The sequence below is a fragment of the Schistocerca cancellata genome, chromosome 2, assembly GCF_023864275.1.
Source record: "Schistocerca cancellata isolate TAMUIC-IGC-003103 chromosome 2, iqSchCanc2.1, whole genome shotgun sequence".
NCBI lineage: Eukaryota > Metazoa > Arthropoda > Insecta > Orthoptera > Acrididae > Schistocerca > Schistocerca cancellata.
Genome location: NC_064627.1, coordinates 405,187,540 through 405,205,318, shown reverse-complemented (window position 1 = coordinate 405,205,318; position 17,779 = coordinate 405,187,540). Strand labels below are relative to the sequence as shown.

The 17,779-nt window shown below is 39.2% G+C and overlaps 1 protein-coding gene across 4 annotated transcripts in view; it reads right to left on the bottom strand.

The window, feature by feature from the left end:
- Positions 1-2,371: 2,371 nt before the first annotated feature.
- LOC126161850 (sodium-dependent phosphate transporter 1-B) overlaps positions 2,372-17,779 on the bottom strand; it is a 282,548-nt gene continuing 267,140 nt past the window's right edge. For all 4 annotated transcript variants that reach the window (XM_049917956.1, XM_049917960.1, XM_049917957.1 and 1 more), the window contains 5 exons: positions 12,124-12,182; positions 11,898-12,040; positions 4,743-4,928; positions 3,457-3,609; positions 2,372-3,346 (listed from right to left, as the gene is read on the bottom strand). In XM_049917956.1, the coding sequence (XP_049773913.1) occupies positions 3,256-3,346; positions 3,457-3,609; positions 4,743-4,928; positions 11,898-12,040; positions 12,124-12,182 (632 nt within the window). In that variant the 3' untranslated portion in view covers positions 2,372-3,255. The remainder of the gene's footprint in view (positions 3,347-3,456; positions 3,610-4,742; positions 4,929-11,897; positions 12,041-12,123; positions 12,183-17,779) is intronic.

The window sequence follows — 17,779 nt, the reverse complement described above, 5'->3', positions numbered from 1 at the left end:
TCGGCCTCAGGATAGTAATGTGCCTCACCCAAGTAAAAATAGTCCTGTAGCCAACTTTACTGCAAGTGACAGTGGAGACGATTTTTGCTGCTTCTGGCCATGGTGTTTAAGTTGGTACCTTGTTGAAGTGCCTGGTCAACAAGCGTCCCTATGCAATGGCATGTCTGCAGCCAAAATTTTAATATAATGGAACCACATTTTACTGGTTTTTGCCGTTGTGTGGTTTTTCTAATTTAACTGAATGGCAAGCATGGAAAATGATACACCCCACCATTCACTTGTCTTCTACTTAGGCAACCCATTGGTGGTTCCCACTGACTGGGTAAACTGATATTAATGACTAAATTGACCTGTTAATTTTATCAACTATTTAATTAGGCAAGCAATAGGCCCTTGATCTCTATTGTTGGAATCATAATTATATAAGCAGTATGAATCTGCGATGGAAAAAGATTATTATGGGACTTAAATGCACAGCTGCTGATGCTTCTCCATGTAGGTTGTGTGTCTCAGAAAAGTTCCACAGTCACAGTTCTAACTCAAAAATCACCTCCTTGACCATTCTGGTAATGCTTGCTATGCAACGATTTCTTCATCCTAAGAAAGTTACTGGGTTACATATCAGGAGAATTTGGGGGAAGGGGGGAGACACCTCCTTGGACAGCTTCCCATAATGCTTCAGCGTGACAGTCTCCCATAACCATGTCAGGAGTTTTCAGGAGTACGCTCCTGTGATGGTTTCTACCTTACAAGCACCATCTGTTAACACCGTGCCGTCAAAGGGGGAGGGGGGGGGGGGGGGGGGAGTCATCCGAGTGAGATGTTTAAAACTGATCCATGAATGCTCTTCACATTTTCCACTATCACTTCTATTGTGACACGCTGGTTTTCGAGCACCATAGCCCCCGCTTATCTTTCAATTCCCAGTTCTTCACAGAGGGATGGCCCACCACTTTGTTGTTCATCATTCAGACTTATTTGGCTATATTGGAAGCATCTGTGCCACCTAGCCACTCTGACTTAGTTCCCCTTCAAATGAAAGGACAAGATTATCCGTGTATCAGTGAGATGTACCATTTTGGTTTGGCTTCTCTGGTGGTGTGCTACAGTACTGTGATGTGGGAATTACCGTGTGTACTAGACTGTAGAAGTGTACCTGTAAGCAATCTGCTTTATCACTCTCCCTCATTTTATGCTATCTGTAGAAAGACTGGCTGTGCAATCTATATGTTCACATGCTGGAAGTACTTCTTCAAGCTAGATTTTAGTGAGTTTCAGAGCTAAATTGTTTCAACACTAAATCAGACTTTGCTGGTACAAATAAAAGTATTTCCTAGGTCTCACTGGGGAACTTATAAATACATCTTTTCACACTGCAGAGAAGACAAGTGTCACACAATGAGCACCCCTCACAAAGTGAATGCCATTTACAAGTTATTAAAATAATTGACTAGGATATTGTGCAGAAAGAAAAGTTAACATGTTTCTGTTTTATAGTACAAATAATGTAATTCACAATCTTTCACATACATCAATGATGCAGTGCTTATGTCTTGTTGCCTGCCATTATGTATAACTTTTGAGGAATCAGGAACAACATACATTACGGTTTATCAACTTCAGATGGTATTTGACATTACTTGCTATTGGAAAAATAAATCTTATGATGAACAATATGAATTGGGAACAGGAGATAACAAAGATATCAGTGAGATTTGGGTACTATTTTGTAAAGGAGAGCTGCCAGCATCTTTAAGGTCACATTCACTCATCTGAAAATGTTTGCAATGAGATATTCACTCACAACACACTGCAGACATTGTCCACATGGTCAGACACCATAAAATGTTTTGCTGTCATTTATTTGAACTGAGCGATTAATATTTTTTTCTACTATTAAGACAGAGTAAACACAAGGTGGTGACTTTCAACTGCCATTGTAACACTAGCAAAGCTAAATTATGCCAAAATAACCATTAAAACATTATGGGTCATAATTTATCATGCAGAAGCTGAAGGAAATAAGGTTCTGCTTCTGCTACATATATATAGAACATATTACATCAGGACATTTACCTGGAGAAAGCAACTCAGCTCATTTTTCTGCCAAGTGTATCCACAGTTAAGGATTCAATTTATTTTGTGTGTCAATGAAATAGTGGCTGGGAAGTGTGACTAGTCAGAATACATCCATCAATGAACTTCCACTGCTGTTTACGGAAAGATGCACTACACTTGCACACAGAAAGGTAAAGTAATACTGCCAATCAATTCAGCAACCTAGCAGCTAGTGCTACCCTTTAGTCCCAGAAGCTATTATGGGGTATTCCTAAAAATTTCAGCTAAAAATTCCATTCAATAAGCTAGCTCATCTTTTCAAACACACAAAGTTTTTATTTTTAAAAATCATGGACCAGCTAGTTCTCCATTTTTCTCTTAAGAAACATACAATCTATAGTTCTAAAATCAGACTGAAAATGGCATTTTTCACTATCAGTAACTGTAAAAATTTGTAATATTGCTATACATTGAAAATTTTCTTCTGTGCAATCTCTAAATTACTCTGGATAACCATACACACATATAAACTATACATGTTTTAGAAATCAAATACTATTATCAGTTATACTATTTAATCACAGCTTAGCTTTTTCTGCCTTCCTTTAAACCAGTACAGTATGGTAAAAACATGTAGCACCATTTAACATCTGGCCTATGTCAATGTATTTCTCTTATAGCTGAAACTGAACATCTCATTGACAGAAGATAAAGAAAACTTCAACAAATGACAAACATTTCATAAGCAGGTCTCCCTTCCACCTTCAATCCTCCCCCAAATCCAACACCATCATTGTTTCTTGGCAGTTAGTCAACACAGAGACATAGCACTATCATTCAGAATACAATCTCAAACTAAATCTCTCTTCCATACATATACTTTCAGTAGACAATTACTGAAATGAGTGGAAAATTACATAATTTCCTTCATTATATCTGTGCACTTTAATTTAAAGCAAATGAAATAGTAATAATTTATTTGAGACATAACAGCTCTCAGTGATGAGTTTCACCTGTTTCACATTACAATGGGCACAAATATTACTTTATTAACATTGACACCAGCTGGCAATTTGGCAACAGCTGTACACCAGGGTTCACATCATTTCTCCCCTTCTTTCTCCTAACAGTTAGTTCTAAACATTTAATTTTAAGTACTGGCATAAGTATGGTATTTGTACTGTGTTGTTCTCAGCATCACAGTGCAACTTGCTGTAGTATCCACATGAATGCAGCACTGAGGCCTGCTGCAACTGGCACTGTGAAAACCCACGCATAAATGATATTCCTGCAAAACAAAGAACAACTTCAGACATTGGAAACCTTTATGAAATGTTTATGGAATGATAGAAGTGTATTATAGTAACAACTAAATACTGACAACAAGTACATACATACCTAAAAAGTTTCCAGTCCACACCACTTTTGTCTGAACTAAACCAGCCAACAAATACAACTGAACCCACTTTACAATGTGTTGTACTAATGGGAAGACCTATCTTTGATGCCAAGAGTACCGTAAAGGCTGCACCGATCTCAATTGAAAATCCCCTGCAAATGTATTAAAAAGAACTCAAACATCTCTACATAGAAATATGAATACACTGAATCTAGATATAAATTGTTCTTAAACAAAACATAATCTCTCTCTCTCTCTCTCTCTCTCTCTCTCTCTCTCTCTCTCTCTGTGTGTGTGTGTGTGTGTGTGTGTGTGTGTGTGTGTGTGTGTGTGTACAGTTTTACTTTCCACAGAAAATAAACATTTTGGTAACATCACAGAATATACCAATGGATTGTTTTCATTACTTTGATCTGGCCGAATTTCATTTGCAAGACAATAAATGGCTTTCTGTGTAGAGAATGTTTTACAACAGCAAAATTGAGAAGTAATTATACTGTGAGAAGCGTGTTACTGTAGATCATTTTCTAAATTTATTATAATGAGTAGAGCAAAATTAGACATTTAATTTGGAGTGATTTACTAAAGTTTATATTTGCAGATGAGCCACTACTGTATATTTAAGTGTGTCACTAAATTCCATGAGCCACTGAAAGTTTGCTCAAGGTCATCATGTCCAGTTGTCACAAGATTTTAAAACTCTGACACGGTCAAATTAGTATCATAAGGAGAACTACTGCTTTGTAGCCAGCTAATGACTTTATTCACATTAAGAACAACATTTTGAAATTAATATCTGTGTGTGTGTACAGGGGATGCTTAGAGAGTAAATCCGGTGTACCTGTATTTGTTTATTAACAGGTACAATATTTGCTTTCAGGCGAGAGGATGCGACACCTAAATTTGGTGGCCATCAATTTCAGCATGTCATTTCTGCCACAGCAGTTGCATGGGAAGTCAGTTTTTGTCTTCTCTTATTCTCAACGTCTGCTACCCTCTCAAGAGACAGTGTCTTCTCCTTTTCCAACCCTTCCATACTAATTCTCCTTTCCTCTCTGAGGAAGGAACACACACACATTCGAAAGCTACGAATTTTGGCTCTTGAAGGTAATCATTGGCCAGCCATTTTACTTCACCATAACTTAACACAAACAATAAATCCGTTAAACAGAAGCCACCAAAAGGTATTTAACTACATATATATTCAGAATAGGTATAAAAATGACTGAAATATTACGAAATCATTACAAGCACTTGTGAAGAATAGTCTAGTAATAGCACTTACGTTGAGGCAGTTATTTTTGTCAGATCTTCACCGATTGTCTGAATGACACGGCGCCCCCACAACCACAGACCAACTGAGATACCCAGTCCACCATAAAACAAGATGAAAAGAGGTGTCTCAGATTCTTGGGCCACTGATCCCTCCTTGAAGATCAGCCATAGGGCGATTAAAGGCCCAATAGCATTACTGTAATAAAAATTCTGCTTAGTTCAGATATATGGTATAAAGAGCATGGTTATAATTATGCCAGCATTTTGTAACTTTAATTTGTCAGATTCTTAACATAATTATTGCAAAAGCTGCACAGGGAAAAGTAACAGCTACTTGTCAATAATGGAATGGAATGATCTTTCTTCCCTAAGTCATCTCCATATTCCGTCTTTAATAAGAATCTTTAGAAATGGAATATTGAAAGATATGCAGGGGGAATCAAAATTCATGCACTCTGATGCCTCTGCACGGTACCTTGCAAGCTAATAGACCACAAACATCTAGCAAAATTTCATCCCGTGTATATTTTCTGTAGAAAATGACTATCAAAGGAAGGCAGTTTGGCAATTTTGTTATCAAACACTTAACAAGTATCTTAATTCAACTCTGCGTGGCTGTGCTGCACAATTCTCACACTCTAGATTTCAGCTCTAGTGTAATTTTATTTTTTAATTTTAGACTGTGAGGTACACTATCTTGCTTCTTAATGAGGATCCCACAATTACAGCAGATTTTAAACAAAATAAATGTAATTATTTAATGGCTACATAGAAATAAGAAATCAATTTCTCTGTGCTGTTCACACAGTCACTTCATCCACATGTATAATTTTGCATTATTTCAGCAACTACATTTAGACCCAGTTGCCATTATAACCTCCTATCATTATTTCTATCAATTAGTACTAACTATCCTGTTTACCATATTCCTGTCCATTGCATTTCTTTAGAAGTCCAGTAAGGTAGCAATCTGCTTCACAGATAATTACTACTCGATGAAGTGAACTTGTAAACTGTGCTTAGTGGGAAGTGCCTTGGTCATATGACTAGGCATAATCATGTTCCAATTCAATGTAGCAAGCATTGTTACCTCACAATGTAACTGTGAAAAAGTATCACAAAAAAAAAATTGTGAAAAATACTCTCATGGGATGTCATTACAGCCTGCTGCTAATGTTAATTTCAGTGACAATGAGAACAAAAAGTTCAACATATTAACAAGTTGAAGTTAAGTGAACAGTGTGCAAATTATTGCAAGAGAGACACAACATCTAATGGAGCATCAAATATTTTAGCAAACAATTTCTGCAATATTATGAACTACAGAAAGGAAACCACCTTTGTCAAAACTTTACAGATCTGGACTTTCATGCTAGCAGGCAAACTCTGAGAAAAACTGTTCAATCTACGATATCTGATTGTAAAAGGTGTACAAATGAAAATGTCATTATATGCGAGCAAAAGAACATACTTCCAAAAAGACCATAATAAATTGGATTTTTTTTATGAATACTGAAGCATAATGACTCATGTTGCCAGTTACTTTTCACACCCACAGCAAAGTAATAGTGTCCAACAAGTATTGTCAAACATTGTTCTGAATGCAGAATTTCATTTCATGGTCATCTCTCCTCTATGACTACAACAGGAGAACTTTGGACTATCATACAGATATGAAAAAGAAAGAGAGAGAGAGAGAGAAAGAGAGAGAGAGTAAAAAATATAGACAAGGAAAGCCGAACTCTTGGCATTAATTAAGAGGCACCAACCTCTTCTTTTTATTCCACTGGCAAAGCTCTGCAAGAAAACAGTTCCCTGTCTATGCTGCTACACCATCTACACCTATGTCCTATAGAACTGGTCCAGAATCTTGCAAATAAAAAGATCAGTAGTTGTAATACATAAAGCATCTCTCTCTTTAATCAAAACATATAATGGCTGATGTTTTTGCTGCTAATAAATATACATTGTGTGTCATCTGGCCTCATGCAACCCTTTCGACGTAACACTATTTTGGTGACATGCACATTGATTTCGCTGCCCTTATTTTTAATTAGCTTTTCAGTTGACCTCAATGCTGAGTGGATCACCTTCTAGACTTTTCAAACAGATAAAAAACAAAAGTGGTTGCATGGAATAAAACCAGGATCTCGGCATTACTAGCCAAAAACACTAATCATTAACTAGACCATATGGTCAGTTTGTTATTCCTGCTTTGACAATAGCTTTTACTCTTATGATAGAAGAATTTAAAGGATGCGTGGTGCCATGCCAAAAATGTGTGATGACTACTGTAGGAGAGAGACTCTGATGGATGAGGAAACAAACTATAATAAAATCAGTCAGCATAGATTCACACTGAGAGTCAACATTCTCATCCATGACAAACAGCAGATGATGTATCAATAAACGTCACTGTGAATAACAGGAACCTCATCAGGGAAGGTAACTTTCAGATGCTGTCAGCAAAGTTCCATGAACAGCTAAGTGAGAAATAATGCAAATTCTGTTTCTGTACTTGTTACACATGGGCACTTCATTCAGTGGCACATTAGACAGTTAGTGTGTGGCACCACTCCACTTGGAAGTGTACTGGTTAAGTGAAGTTTTATTTTTAATTTTAGAATGTGGGATACAGTATCTAGCTTCTTAATCAGTATATTGCCTTTAAAATTTTACATAGTTCTATTCCACCCAACTGTTGCCGGACCAGCTATCTGATCAAAGGTATTCTGCATTCCTCACAAACAATTTTCTTGATATGTTAGAAGATACTTCACTTCATGTTTGGCAGTGGCTGTGGTTCCAGCATGATGAAGCAGCTGCACATTTTTGTAGAAATGTACAATAGTACATCAGCAGAGCCTTTCCTGGAATATTAATCAATTGTGGACGTCCAATTTTAGACCTCTGCATTTGCTTGGTCTTAATCCCTGAGATTTCTTCCTGTGGGTATACTTCAAGCAGCACATTCATTCTATTTTGCAGATCAAACTGGAGGCACTAGTAGGACGCAACCATGCTACTCTTTTAACTGTGGATGCAGCTATGCTGCAAAGAGCTCAGAGAAGCATGGTCCAGCGAGTCACTAAATTTTAGGAGATACAGGCAGGTTACTTTGAGCATCTGCTCTGAATGCTTTGTATGTTTCCTGAAGACATGCTGCCACTGATAGTGTATTTAAAATATTACAGCAGGCTATTTTTACTGATTGTAGTACATATGTTAAAACGCCTCCACACTGATAAGTTTTGTAGTTACTACTGCACTATGACAGGTAATTTATTTTTAACTTGTTATTGGTCTTCATGAATATTTTTGACATGTCAAACTGCCAATTCATTAAAAAAAACTGTAGTTGTATGATATGTATTGTTTGAGAAAAGTGTACATCAAAGCATTATTGGCCACAACAAAATTATTAAAAAAATTACATCTTGACCTAGAATACAACTTTAACTCACGTATTCTAATGCAAAACTGTCCAAATCACTAACTGGGGAGCACAACTACCCAGTACTAAATCATGATATTGTATTTATCATAGACTTACAGTTTGCCTTTCTGTTATGTCCATTTTTTACCAAAAACGTGCACAAGATGAAATTTTGTTACAGATCTTTTTGTACTGCTAGCATAAGGATGGACATGCACTGTGGCATCAGAGAGCACAAATTTTGGTTCACATTGTATATTAAATAAGGCATGTGACATCCATACTACAACTGGAAACTACATCAATAATTACCTACCACTGACTGTAACTTGTTACAGTCTCTTTTTAAAATAAGCTATGAATCTACACCTTATACAATTGGTATAAGGGTCACTAATTTCATTAGAATACTGTTTTTCTAGTTTTATTGTTTACTTGTAGGATCATTGCCAAAGAGTGTTAATGTACGTACTGTCTAATGAGAAGTACATACTGTCTAATGAGAATTTACTACAATACTACTATTACTTTTATGAGCAGCCTCTATGGTATTCTTACTACTATTATATTGTTCCGCACTATCATATGTATTGCAGTGTTTCTGAATATCAGATGAATGTGGAGTCTTGACATCGTTTGTTTTCTCATTATATGTGCCAAATCCACGGTGCAATAAGAATGGTGTAACATGGTAACACCGAGAGAAAATTTGGAATACATTTCACATAAATTTTCTCAGCATGTTATGGTCTTAGGTGGAGATTTCAATTTACCAGATATAGACTGGGACACTCAGATGTTTAGGACGGGTGGTAGGGACAGAGCATCGAGTGACATTATACTGAGTGCACTATCTGAAAATTACCTCGAGCAATTAAACAGAGAACCGACTCGTGGAGATAACATCTTGGACCTACTGATAACAAACAGACCCAAACTTTTTGACTCTGTATGTGCAGAACAGGGAATCAGTGATCATAAGGCCGTTGCAGCATCCCTGAATATGGAAGTTAATAGGAATATAAAAAAAGGGAGGAAGGTTTATCTGTTTAGCAAGAGTAATAGAAGGCAGATTTCAGACTACCTAACAGATCAAAACGAAAATTTCTGTTCAGACACTGACAATGTTGAGTGTTTATGGAAAAAGTTCAAGGCAATCGTAAAATGCGTTTTAGACAGGTACGTGCCAAGTAAAACTGTGAGGGACGGGAAAAACCCACCGTGGTACAACAACAAAGTTAGGAAACTACTGCGAAAGCAAAGAGAGCTTCACTCCAAGTTAAAACGCAGCCAAAACCTCTCAGACAAACAGAAGCTAAACGATGTCAAAGTTAGTGTAAGGAGGGCTATGCGTGAAGCGTTCAGTGAATTCGAAAGTAAAATTCTATGTACCGACTTGACAGAAAATCCTAGGAAGTTCTGGTCTTACGTTAAATCAGTAAGTGGATCGAAACAGCATATCCAGACACTCCGGGATGAGGAAGGCATTGAAACAGTTATGACACACGTAAAGCTGAAATACTAAACACCTTTTTCCAAAGCTGTTTCACAGAGGAAGACCGCACTGCAGTTCCTTCTCTAAATCCTCGCACAAACGAAAAAATGGCTGACATTGAAATAAGTGTCCAAGGAATAGAAAAGCAACTGGAATCACTCAACAGAGGAAAGTCCACTGGACCTGACGGGATACCGATTCGATTCTACACAGAGTACGCGAAACAACTTGCCCCCCTTCTAACAGCTGTGTACCGCAAGTCTCTAGAGGAACGGAAGGTTCCAAATGATTGGAAAAGAGCACAGGTAGTCCCAGTCTTCAAGAAGGGTCGTCGAGCAGATGCGCAAAACTATAGACCTATATCTCTGACGTCGATCTGTTGTAGAATTTTAGAACATGTTTTTTGCTCGGGTATCATGTCGTTTTTGGAAACCCAGAATCTAATATGTAGGAATCAACATGGATTCTGGAAACAGCGATCATATGTAGTATACAGAGAAGTTGCAGCATTAGAAAATTGTAGCGAAATGCAGGAAGATCTGCAGCAGATAGGCACTTGGTGCAGGGAGTGGCAACTGACCCTTAACATAGACAAATGTAATGTACTGCGAGTACATAGAAAGAAGTATCCTTTATTGTATGATTATATGATAGCGGAACAGTTACTTCTGGTAGCAGTTACTTCTGTAAAATATCTGGGAGTATGCGTGCAGAACGATTTGAAGTGGAAAGATCATATAAAATTAATTGTTGGTAAGGCGGGTACCAGGTTGAGATTCATTGGGAGAGTCCTTAGTAAATGTAGTCCATCAACAAAGGAGGTGGCTTACAAAACACTCGTTCGACCTATACTTGAGTATTGCTCATCAGTGTGGGATCCGTACCAGATCGGGTTGATGGAGGAGATAGAGAAGATCCAAAGAAGAGCGGCGCGTTTCGTCACAGGGTTATTTGGTAACCGTGATAGCGTTACGGAGATGTTTAACAAACTCAAGTGGCAGACTCTGCAAGAGAGGCGCTCTGCATCACGGTGTAGCTTGCTTGCCAGGTTTCGAGAAGGTGCATTTCTGGATGAGGTATCGAATATATTGCTTCCCCCTATTTATACCTCCCGAGGAGATCACGAATGTAAAATTAGAGAGATTAGAGCGCGCACGGAGGTTTCAGACAGCTGTTCTTCCCGCGAACCATACGCGACTGGAACAGGAAAGGGAGGTAATGATAGTGGCACGTAAAGTGCCCTCCGCCACACACCGTTGGGTGGCTTGCGGAGTATAAATGTAGATGTAGATGAAATTTAACACATATCCTCCATTAGACACTGAACGGCGGGTGTAATATATGCTATGGACACTCCTCGACCCCCTACCCCCCCCCCCCCTCTCCCTCCCTCCCTCTCTCTCTCTCTCTCTCTCTCTCTCTCTCTCTCTTATTCATGTATTTTTCAGTTCAGTTGAGACTATTATATCTCTTACTACATTCCAGAACTTTTAAAGATATCTGAAATTTGCACCTGTAATAACATGCATGTTTAAGTTGTCAATTTTAATTCTTCTCCAACATTTTGCCAGTCAGTTTATACTTTCCTTAAAGGTACCTAGTACTGTTAAACACTGTATAGTCTTGGACTGAAAGGAGGGTTGTTATATCTACTGAAGGGTTGCTTGTTTTCAATTGTTGGCTGACTACATCTTATGTGATTTGATCAGAATTGACATGTCGCACCTCTGTTCAGCATTCCTGTAGAACTTTCACAACTGCTACAAAAACCACGAGCCATACCTACCCACTGCATTTCAGCTCACTTCCCATCTCCTGCGAGATGGATGAATGCTTGCATTTAAGAAAGTTTTTTATTATTAAAGATGATAAAATGTGTTCGCTATGCTTCGGCCAAGTTGTTGGTGCACAGTATTATTTCATAAGTCATGCTTGCCTAATGACACATATGATTTGAAGAAGAATGTAAAAATTGACATATTATTCCAATTGATCAGTTAAACTATTGTATTACACTGCATTACCAGAAGTTTAAAATAAGTTTACAATACTAGAGGAAAGGAGACCTCCGTATGACAGATCTCTAAATCCAGCTGTCTGAGTGAAATAAGGTAATATTAAATATGGACAGATTTTCTGTGGAAACATTTAGTCAACTGGAAATTTAATCTTTTCTGTCTGTCATGCTATTTCTAAACTAATCTACAATTAACATTTAAATTCCACTATTGTACCTAACATCATTCCCTCCATGAGCAAATGAACCAAATGAAGCTGTGAGTATCTGAAGAAATGCAAAGAGTTTAGCTGCTTCAGGTGGATCATCTTTTGATTGAATTATTTGTGTTTCTGGTGCTACACTCTCAGGATCAAGTTTCTGTAATCAAAAAGGTTATTGGTTATAAGTAGTTTTTCAAGATACACTAAAAGCAAGGAAATTAATTTTCACCAGTAACTTACCATTTGTTCTGGTGTCTTTTCTTTGATTAAAGGAACTGCACTGCTGTTGGGAGAAAGACCTGGAACAATAAAAACACTTGGTTTCAACAAACATGTTACATATGAATAATCTGTACCCAACTTCAGAGAAGGTGTGCCATATGGACATAACAATTACATGTTGCTAAGCTATAGTTGTGGCAATACATTTCAAGTCTAGAAGTGTTTTGCACAGGTGATAGAAATACCACAAAGGCAGATGAAAGTGATCAAAACACACACACACACACACACACACACACACACACACACACACACGAGCTGACAAGCATTTTTAGGACACAGGTGTCTGTTGGGCAAAGGACACTAAAACACGACAGTCAGGCTACAGATTTAGCACCAGATGCTCTCTAGTGGTCAAACACCTATCTATCAGGGTTAGAGGTCTCTTCATAAGTTGCTTGGGTACATTCAGGATTTTAAGTTTCTGTCAAAACAAAAAATGATAACAACAAGATGACTTGGGGTTTTATGCTAAGAGGTTAATTTTGCACGATTCTGAATGAAAACAGCTTTTTGAATAACAGATAGTATGATAAGAGAAAAGGGCTGTGACTGAGGACATCCCATCAGTTCATATCACCATATTACTTTTGTGTAACTGATCTGTTATGAGACACCTACTGTCAACAAATCACAGTTGTGAGTAGATAGTGAGATCTTTCACCTCACCACTTCTTGAGGCTGGAGGAAAATAAGCTTGTAACGTAACAAAGTGAGAATTCTAATGTAAATTACATAATCCCCTGTAGTTAAAGACTTTCTCTTTCTTAAAAATGTGAACAGTACACACATACAGTGTACGGGCAGATGCCAAGCCGAAGAGAGACACCAAGAGTGGCAGCGGCAGCAGCAGGAGGAGGAACAGCAGCGGCAACAGCAACAGTTGTCTGACTGTAATCTAGTTTAGTTTCTGTTTTTATCACTTATTTCTGCAAATGAGTGAACTATACCTGTATATCTTACTGTGTAGGCTAGTGGTTAGCAAAGAACTCTAAGTTTCTGTTTTTGCATAAAACTTGGTGCCTATCTTTGCATAAGGTTCCTTCCTAGTGTAATTTTCCAGCAGCCAGGAGCTCTCCGTCATGCCACTAAGTTTAAATCTCATGGTGGTAAATGGCATATAGTTTCGATCAGTGCATTCTATTTTGCGTACTTATCTTATGCAGTAGCTTTTGAGTAAGCAGAGTTTCTAGTAACAGTTAATTGTAGACAAACCCACTTCAGTAGAGAAATTAATTTCTGTTAAGAGCTTCCCATCTCAGGATATAGTGACAAATCTGCAGAGCAGTGTTTAATGTTTCTTTATTCTTCGCATTATATTTTGTGTACATTCCAAACTGAGTAGCACCATTTGAGATCTTAGATATATTTCTTACACACTGTGATATGGCTAGGGTCTGTACCTGTCGGAAGCAGACACAGGAAGAATTTGCTGCTGTTCATAAACACCTGGAAGCTGCTTTGGCTACTGTGAACATGCTCCACAATAATGCTCAAAGTTGTGGTGACATCAGGAACCTGGTGACCTCAACACCTTTGGTGCCAATGGAATCCCCTGGTGACCCGGGCAACATCAGACCAGTCCATCCTCACTCGAGAGTGAGTGGAAGACATTTGTGGGTTTGTGTGTCAGTGGCGGAAAGCAAAAGATTGAGTAGGTCATGCGGCTGGCTCTCTGCGCCTCAGCAATTGGTATGAGGTGCTACCCAGTGTTGTTGATAACTCTGAGCCAGCACGGGATGCCTCTTCTGTTGGACCAGCGGCTGATTTTCCCACTCAATCTGGACAAGTGCAAGGAGGGGTATGCTTGTTATTGGGAGCTCCAGTGTTAGGCAAGTGGTGGAACTCATCAGGGAAATAGCAGGCAAGGCAGGAAAGAATGCCAGTGTGCACTCAGTATCTTTGCTGGGGGATCTTGTCAGTGCTATGAAGGAGACCCTGGTGGCGGCTATCGAGTGCCCTCTGTGCAACCGGCTGCCTATAGTGGCATATATGTCAGCATCAATGATGCCTGCCATTTGGGTTCTGAGGGCATCCTCAGCTCCTTTCAGCAAATGGCCGATTTACTGAAGGCAAGTAGCATTGCACATGGGGTTCGGGCTAAGCTGTCTATTTGTAGCACCAATCTTACCCAGGGTTGATTGTGCTCCTCTGGTTTGGAGCAGAGTGGAAGTTCTAAACCGGAAGCTCAGACAACTCTGCGATTGTATCTGATGCAAATTTCTTAACCTCTGCTATCAGGTGCAGAATTGTAGGGTTCCCCTTAATAAGTCAGGCATGCATTACACACAGGAAGCAGCTACTAGGGTAGTGGAGTATATGTGATGTGCAAATGGGGCTTTTTACGTTAGAGAAAGCCTCCCTTGGGATCAAAGACTATTTGCATGATAAATTAGCCACAGTGTCCTCATAGAATGTTTGTTGTCACAGATCAGAGATAGAAAAGATTAGTACAATTTTAGTAAACTGCAGGAGCATCCAAGGAAAGCTCCCAGAATTAGTTTCACTTACTGGATGTTTTAATGCACAGATAGTATTAGGAACAGCAAGATGGTTGAAACTGGACATCGTGATATCGAAATTCTAAGTTCAGGTTAGAATTTTTATCATAACGATAGGTTAGTCACCAATGGTGGTGGCATGTTTATTGCAGGAAAGAATTCAATAAAATCTAGTGAGGTTATCACGAATTCCAATTTGAATCAATTTGCATCAAGTTAAGTATCAAAGACCAGTCTAAAATGGTATTTGGATGCTTTTATAGACCACTTTGGTCAGAGGCTCTAGTGGTAGAGCACTTCAGACAGAACTTGCAGACTATTGTTAATAATTTTCCTGATTATGCCATTGTAACAAGGGGCGACTTCAACTTGCCATGTAGATTGAGAGTGTCATGCTATCAAAACTGGTGCCAGAGAGAGGGATTCTTGTGAAACTGTTCTGGATGTCTAGTCCAAAAAGTACTTTGGGGAAAAAGTTAAAGTAACAACTCTTGAGGGTAAAGTCTTAGACACAATGACAACACAATGACAACAGACAGACCTGAACTTATCAAATCAGTTAATGTAGAGGAAGATCAGTCATTGTAAGGCTGTGGATCTTAAAAGAATGTCGAGCAATGTACGATGATATTTTGCTTAGCAAGAGTGACACGATACAAATTTCAGAGTTCTGACCAGCCAGCATCAAATACGCAGTTATGAGGATGAAGATGTGGAAAACAAATGGAAAACATTCAAAGGCATCAGGCAATATGCCTTAGACAAGTATGATACTAATAAGATACTAAGGAATGGGAAATACCCATCATGGTTTAAGAGCTGTGTTGGAAAACTGCTATCTAAACAAAACTTCATCTCAAATTCAAGAGAAGTAAAAACCTAACTGACAAACAAAAGCTGAACAAATAAAAAATGAGCATGAGAAGAGCAACAAGAGATGCGTTCAATGACTTTGAAAGTAAAATTTTGCCAACCGGTCTGAGTAAAAGCCCTAAGAGGTTTTGGTCATTTGTAAAATCAGGTAGTGGGTCAAAACTATCTGTTCATTCACTCAGTGACCATAATGGCACCAAAATGGAAGATAACAGACAGATGGCCAAAATACTGAATTCGGTCTACCAAAATTGTTTCAGAATGGAAGATCGTAACACTGTCCCTCCTTTCAATCATCGTACGAATGACAAGATGACAGATGTTGAGATAGCCAATTCTGGAATAGGTAAACTATAATTGCTTAGTGGTGGAAAGGTGGCAGGACCAGATGAGATACCTATAAGATTCTACACTACTGGAAGAAGAAATGCAGATGATTAAATGGGTATTCATTGGACAAATATATTATACTACAACTGACATGCGTTTACATTTTGACACAATTTGGGTGCACAGATCCTGAGAAATCAGTACCCAGAACAACCAGCTCTGGCCGTAATAACGGCCTTTATACACCTGGGCTTTGAGTCAAACAGAGCTTGGATGGCGTGTACAGGTACAGCTGCCCATGAAACTTCAGCACGATACCACAGCTCATCAAGAGTAGTGACTGGCGTATTGTGACAAGCCCGTTGCTCGACCACCAGACCAGACATTTTCAGTTGGTGAGAGATCTGGAGAATGTGCTGGCCAGAGCAGCAGTCGAACATTTTCTGTATCCAGAAAGGCCTGTACAGGACCTGCAACATGTGGTCCTGCATTATCCAGCTGAAATGTAGGGTTTTGCAGGGATCGAATGAGGGGTAGAGCCACGGGTCCTAACACATCTCAAATGTAATGTCCACTGTTCAAAGTGCCGTTAATGTGAACAAGAAGTGATCGAGATGTGTAACCAATAGCACCCAATACCATCACGCCGGGTGATATGCCAGTATGGCGATGACGAATACATGCTTCCAAAGTACATTCATCGTGATGCCGCCAAACATGGATGCCACCATCGTGATGCTGTAAACAGAACCTGGAGTCATCCGAAAAAATGACGTTTGCCATTCGTGCACCCAGGTTCGTCATTGGTACACCATCACAGGTGCTCCTGTCTGTGACGCAGCATCAAGGGTAACCGCAGCCATGGTCTCCGAGCTGATAGACCATGCTGCTGCAAACGTCGTCGAACTGCTTGTGCAGATGGCTGTTGTCTTGCAAACGTCCCCATCTGTTGACTCAGGAATTAAGACGTGGCTGCACAATCCATTACAGCCATGCGGATAAGATGCCTGTCATCTCGACTGCTAATGATACGAGGCCATTGGGATCGAGCACAGCGTTCCGTATTATCCTCCTGAACCCACCGATTCCATATTCTGCTAACAGTCATTGGATCTCGACCAACGCGAGCAGCAATGTCGCGATACGAGAAACCACAATCGCGATAGGCTACAATCCGACCTTGATCAAAGTCGGAAATGTGATGGTACGCATTTCTCCTCCTTACACGAGGCATCACAACAATGTTTCACCATGCAACTCCGGTCAACTGCTGTTTGTGTGTGAGAAATCGGTTGGAAACTTTCCTCATGTCAGCACGTTGTAGGTGTCGCCACCGGCGCCAACCTTGTGTGAATGCTCTGAAAAGCTAATCATTTGCATATCACAGCATCTTCCTGTCAGTTAAATTTCGTGTCTGTAGCACGTCATCTTCGTGGTGTAGCAATTTTAATGGCCAGTAGTGTATGAGGATTAAGCGAAAGAACTTGCTCCCCTTCTAGCAGTAATTTATCGTAGAGCACCTGAGCAATGATGGGTACCTAGTGACTGGAGGAAAGTGCAGGTCATTCCCATTTTTAAGAAGGGCTTAAGGACAAATGCACATAATTATAGACCTATATTGTTGACATCAACCCATTGTAGAATTATGGGACAGGTTTTATGATCAAGAATTATGATGTTTTTGGAGAATGAAAATCTCTTCTACAAAAATCAATATGGCTTCCACAGACAGAGATCCTGCAAAACTCTACTTTCTCTGTTTCTCCAAGAGATCCACAGTGCCATAGACAACGGAGCTCAGGTTGAGGCCGTATTCCTTGAATCCAGGAATGTCTTTTACACTGTCCTGCACTGCTGTTTAATGAAAAAAATATGAGCTTGTCAAGTATTGGAGCAAACTTGCGACTAGC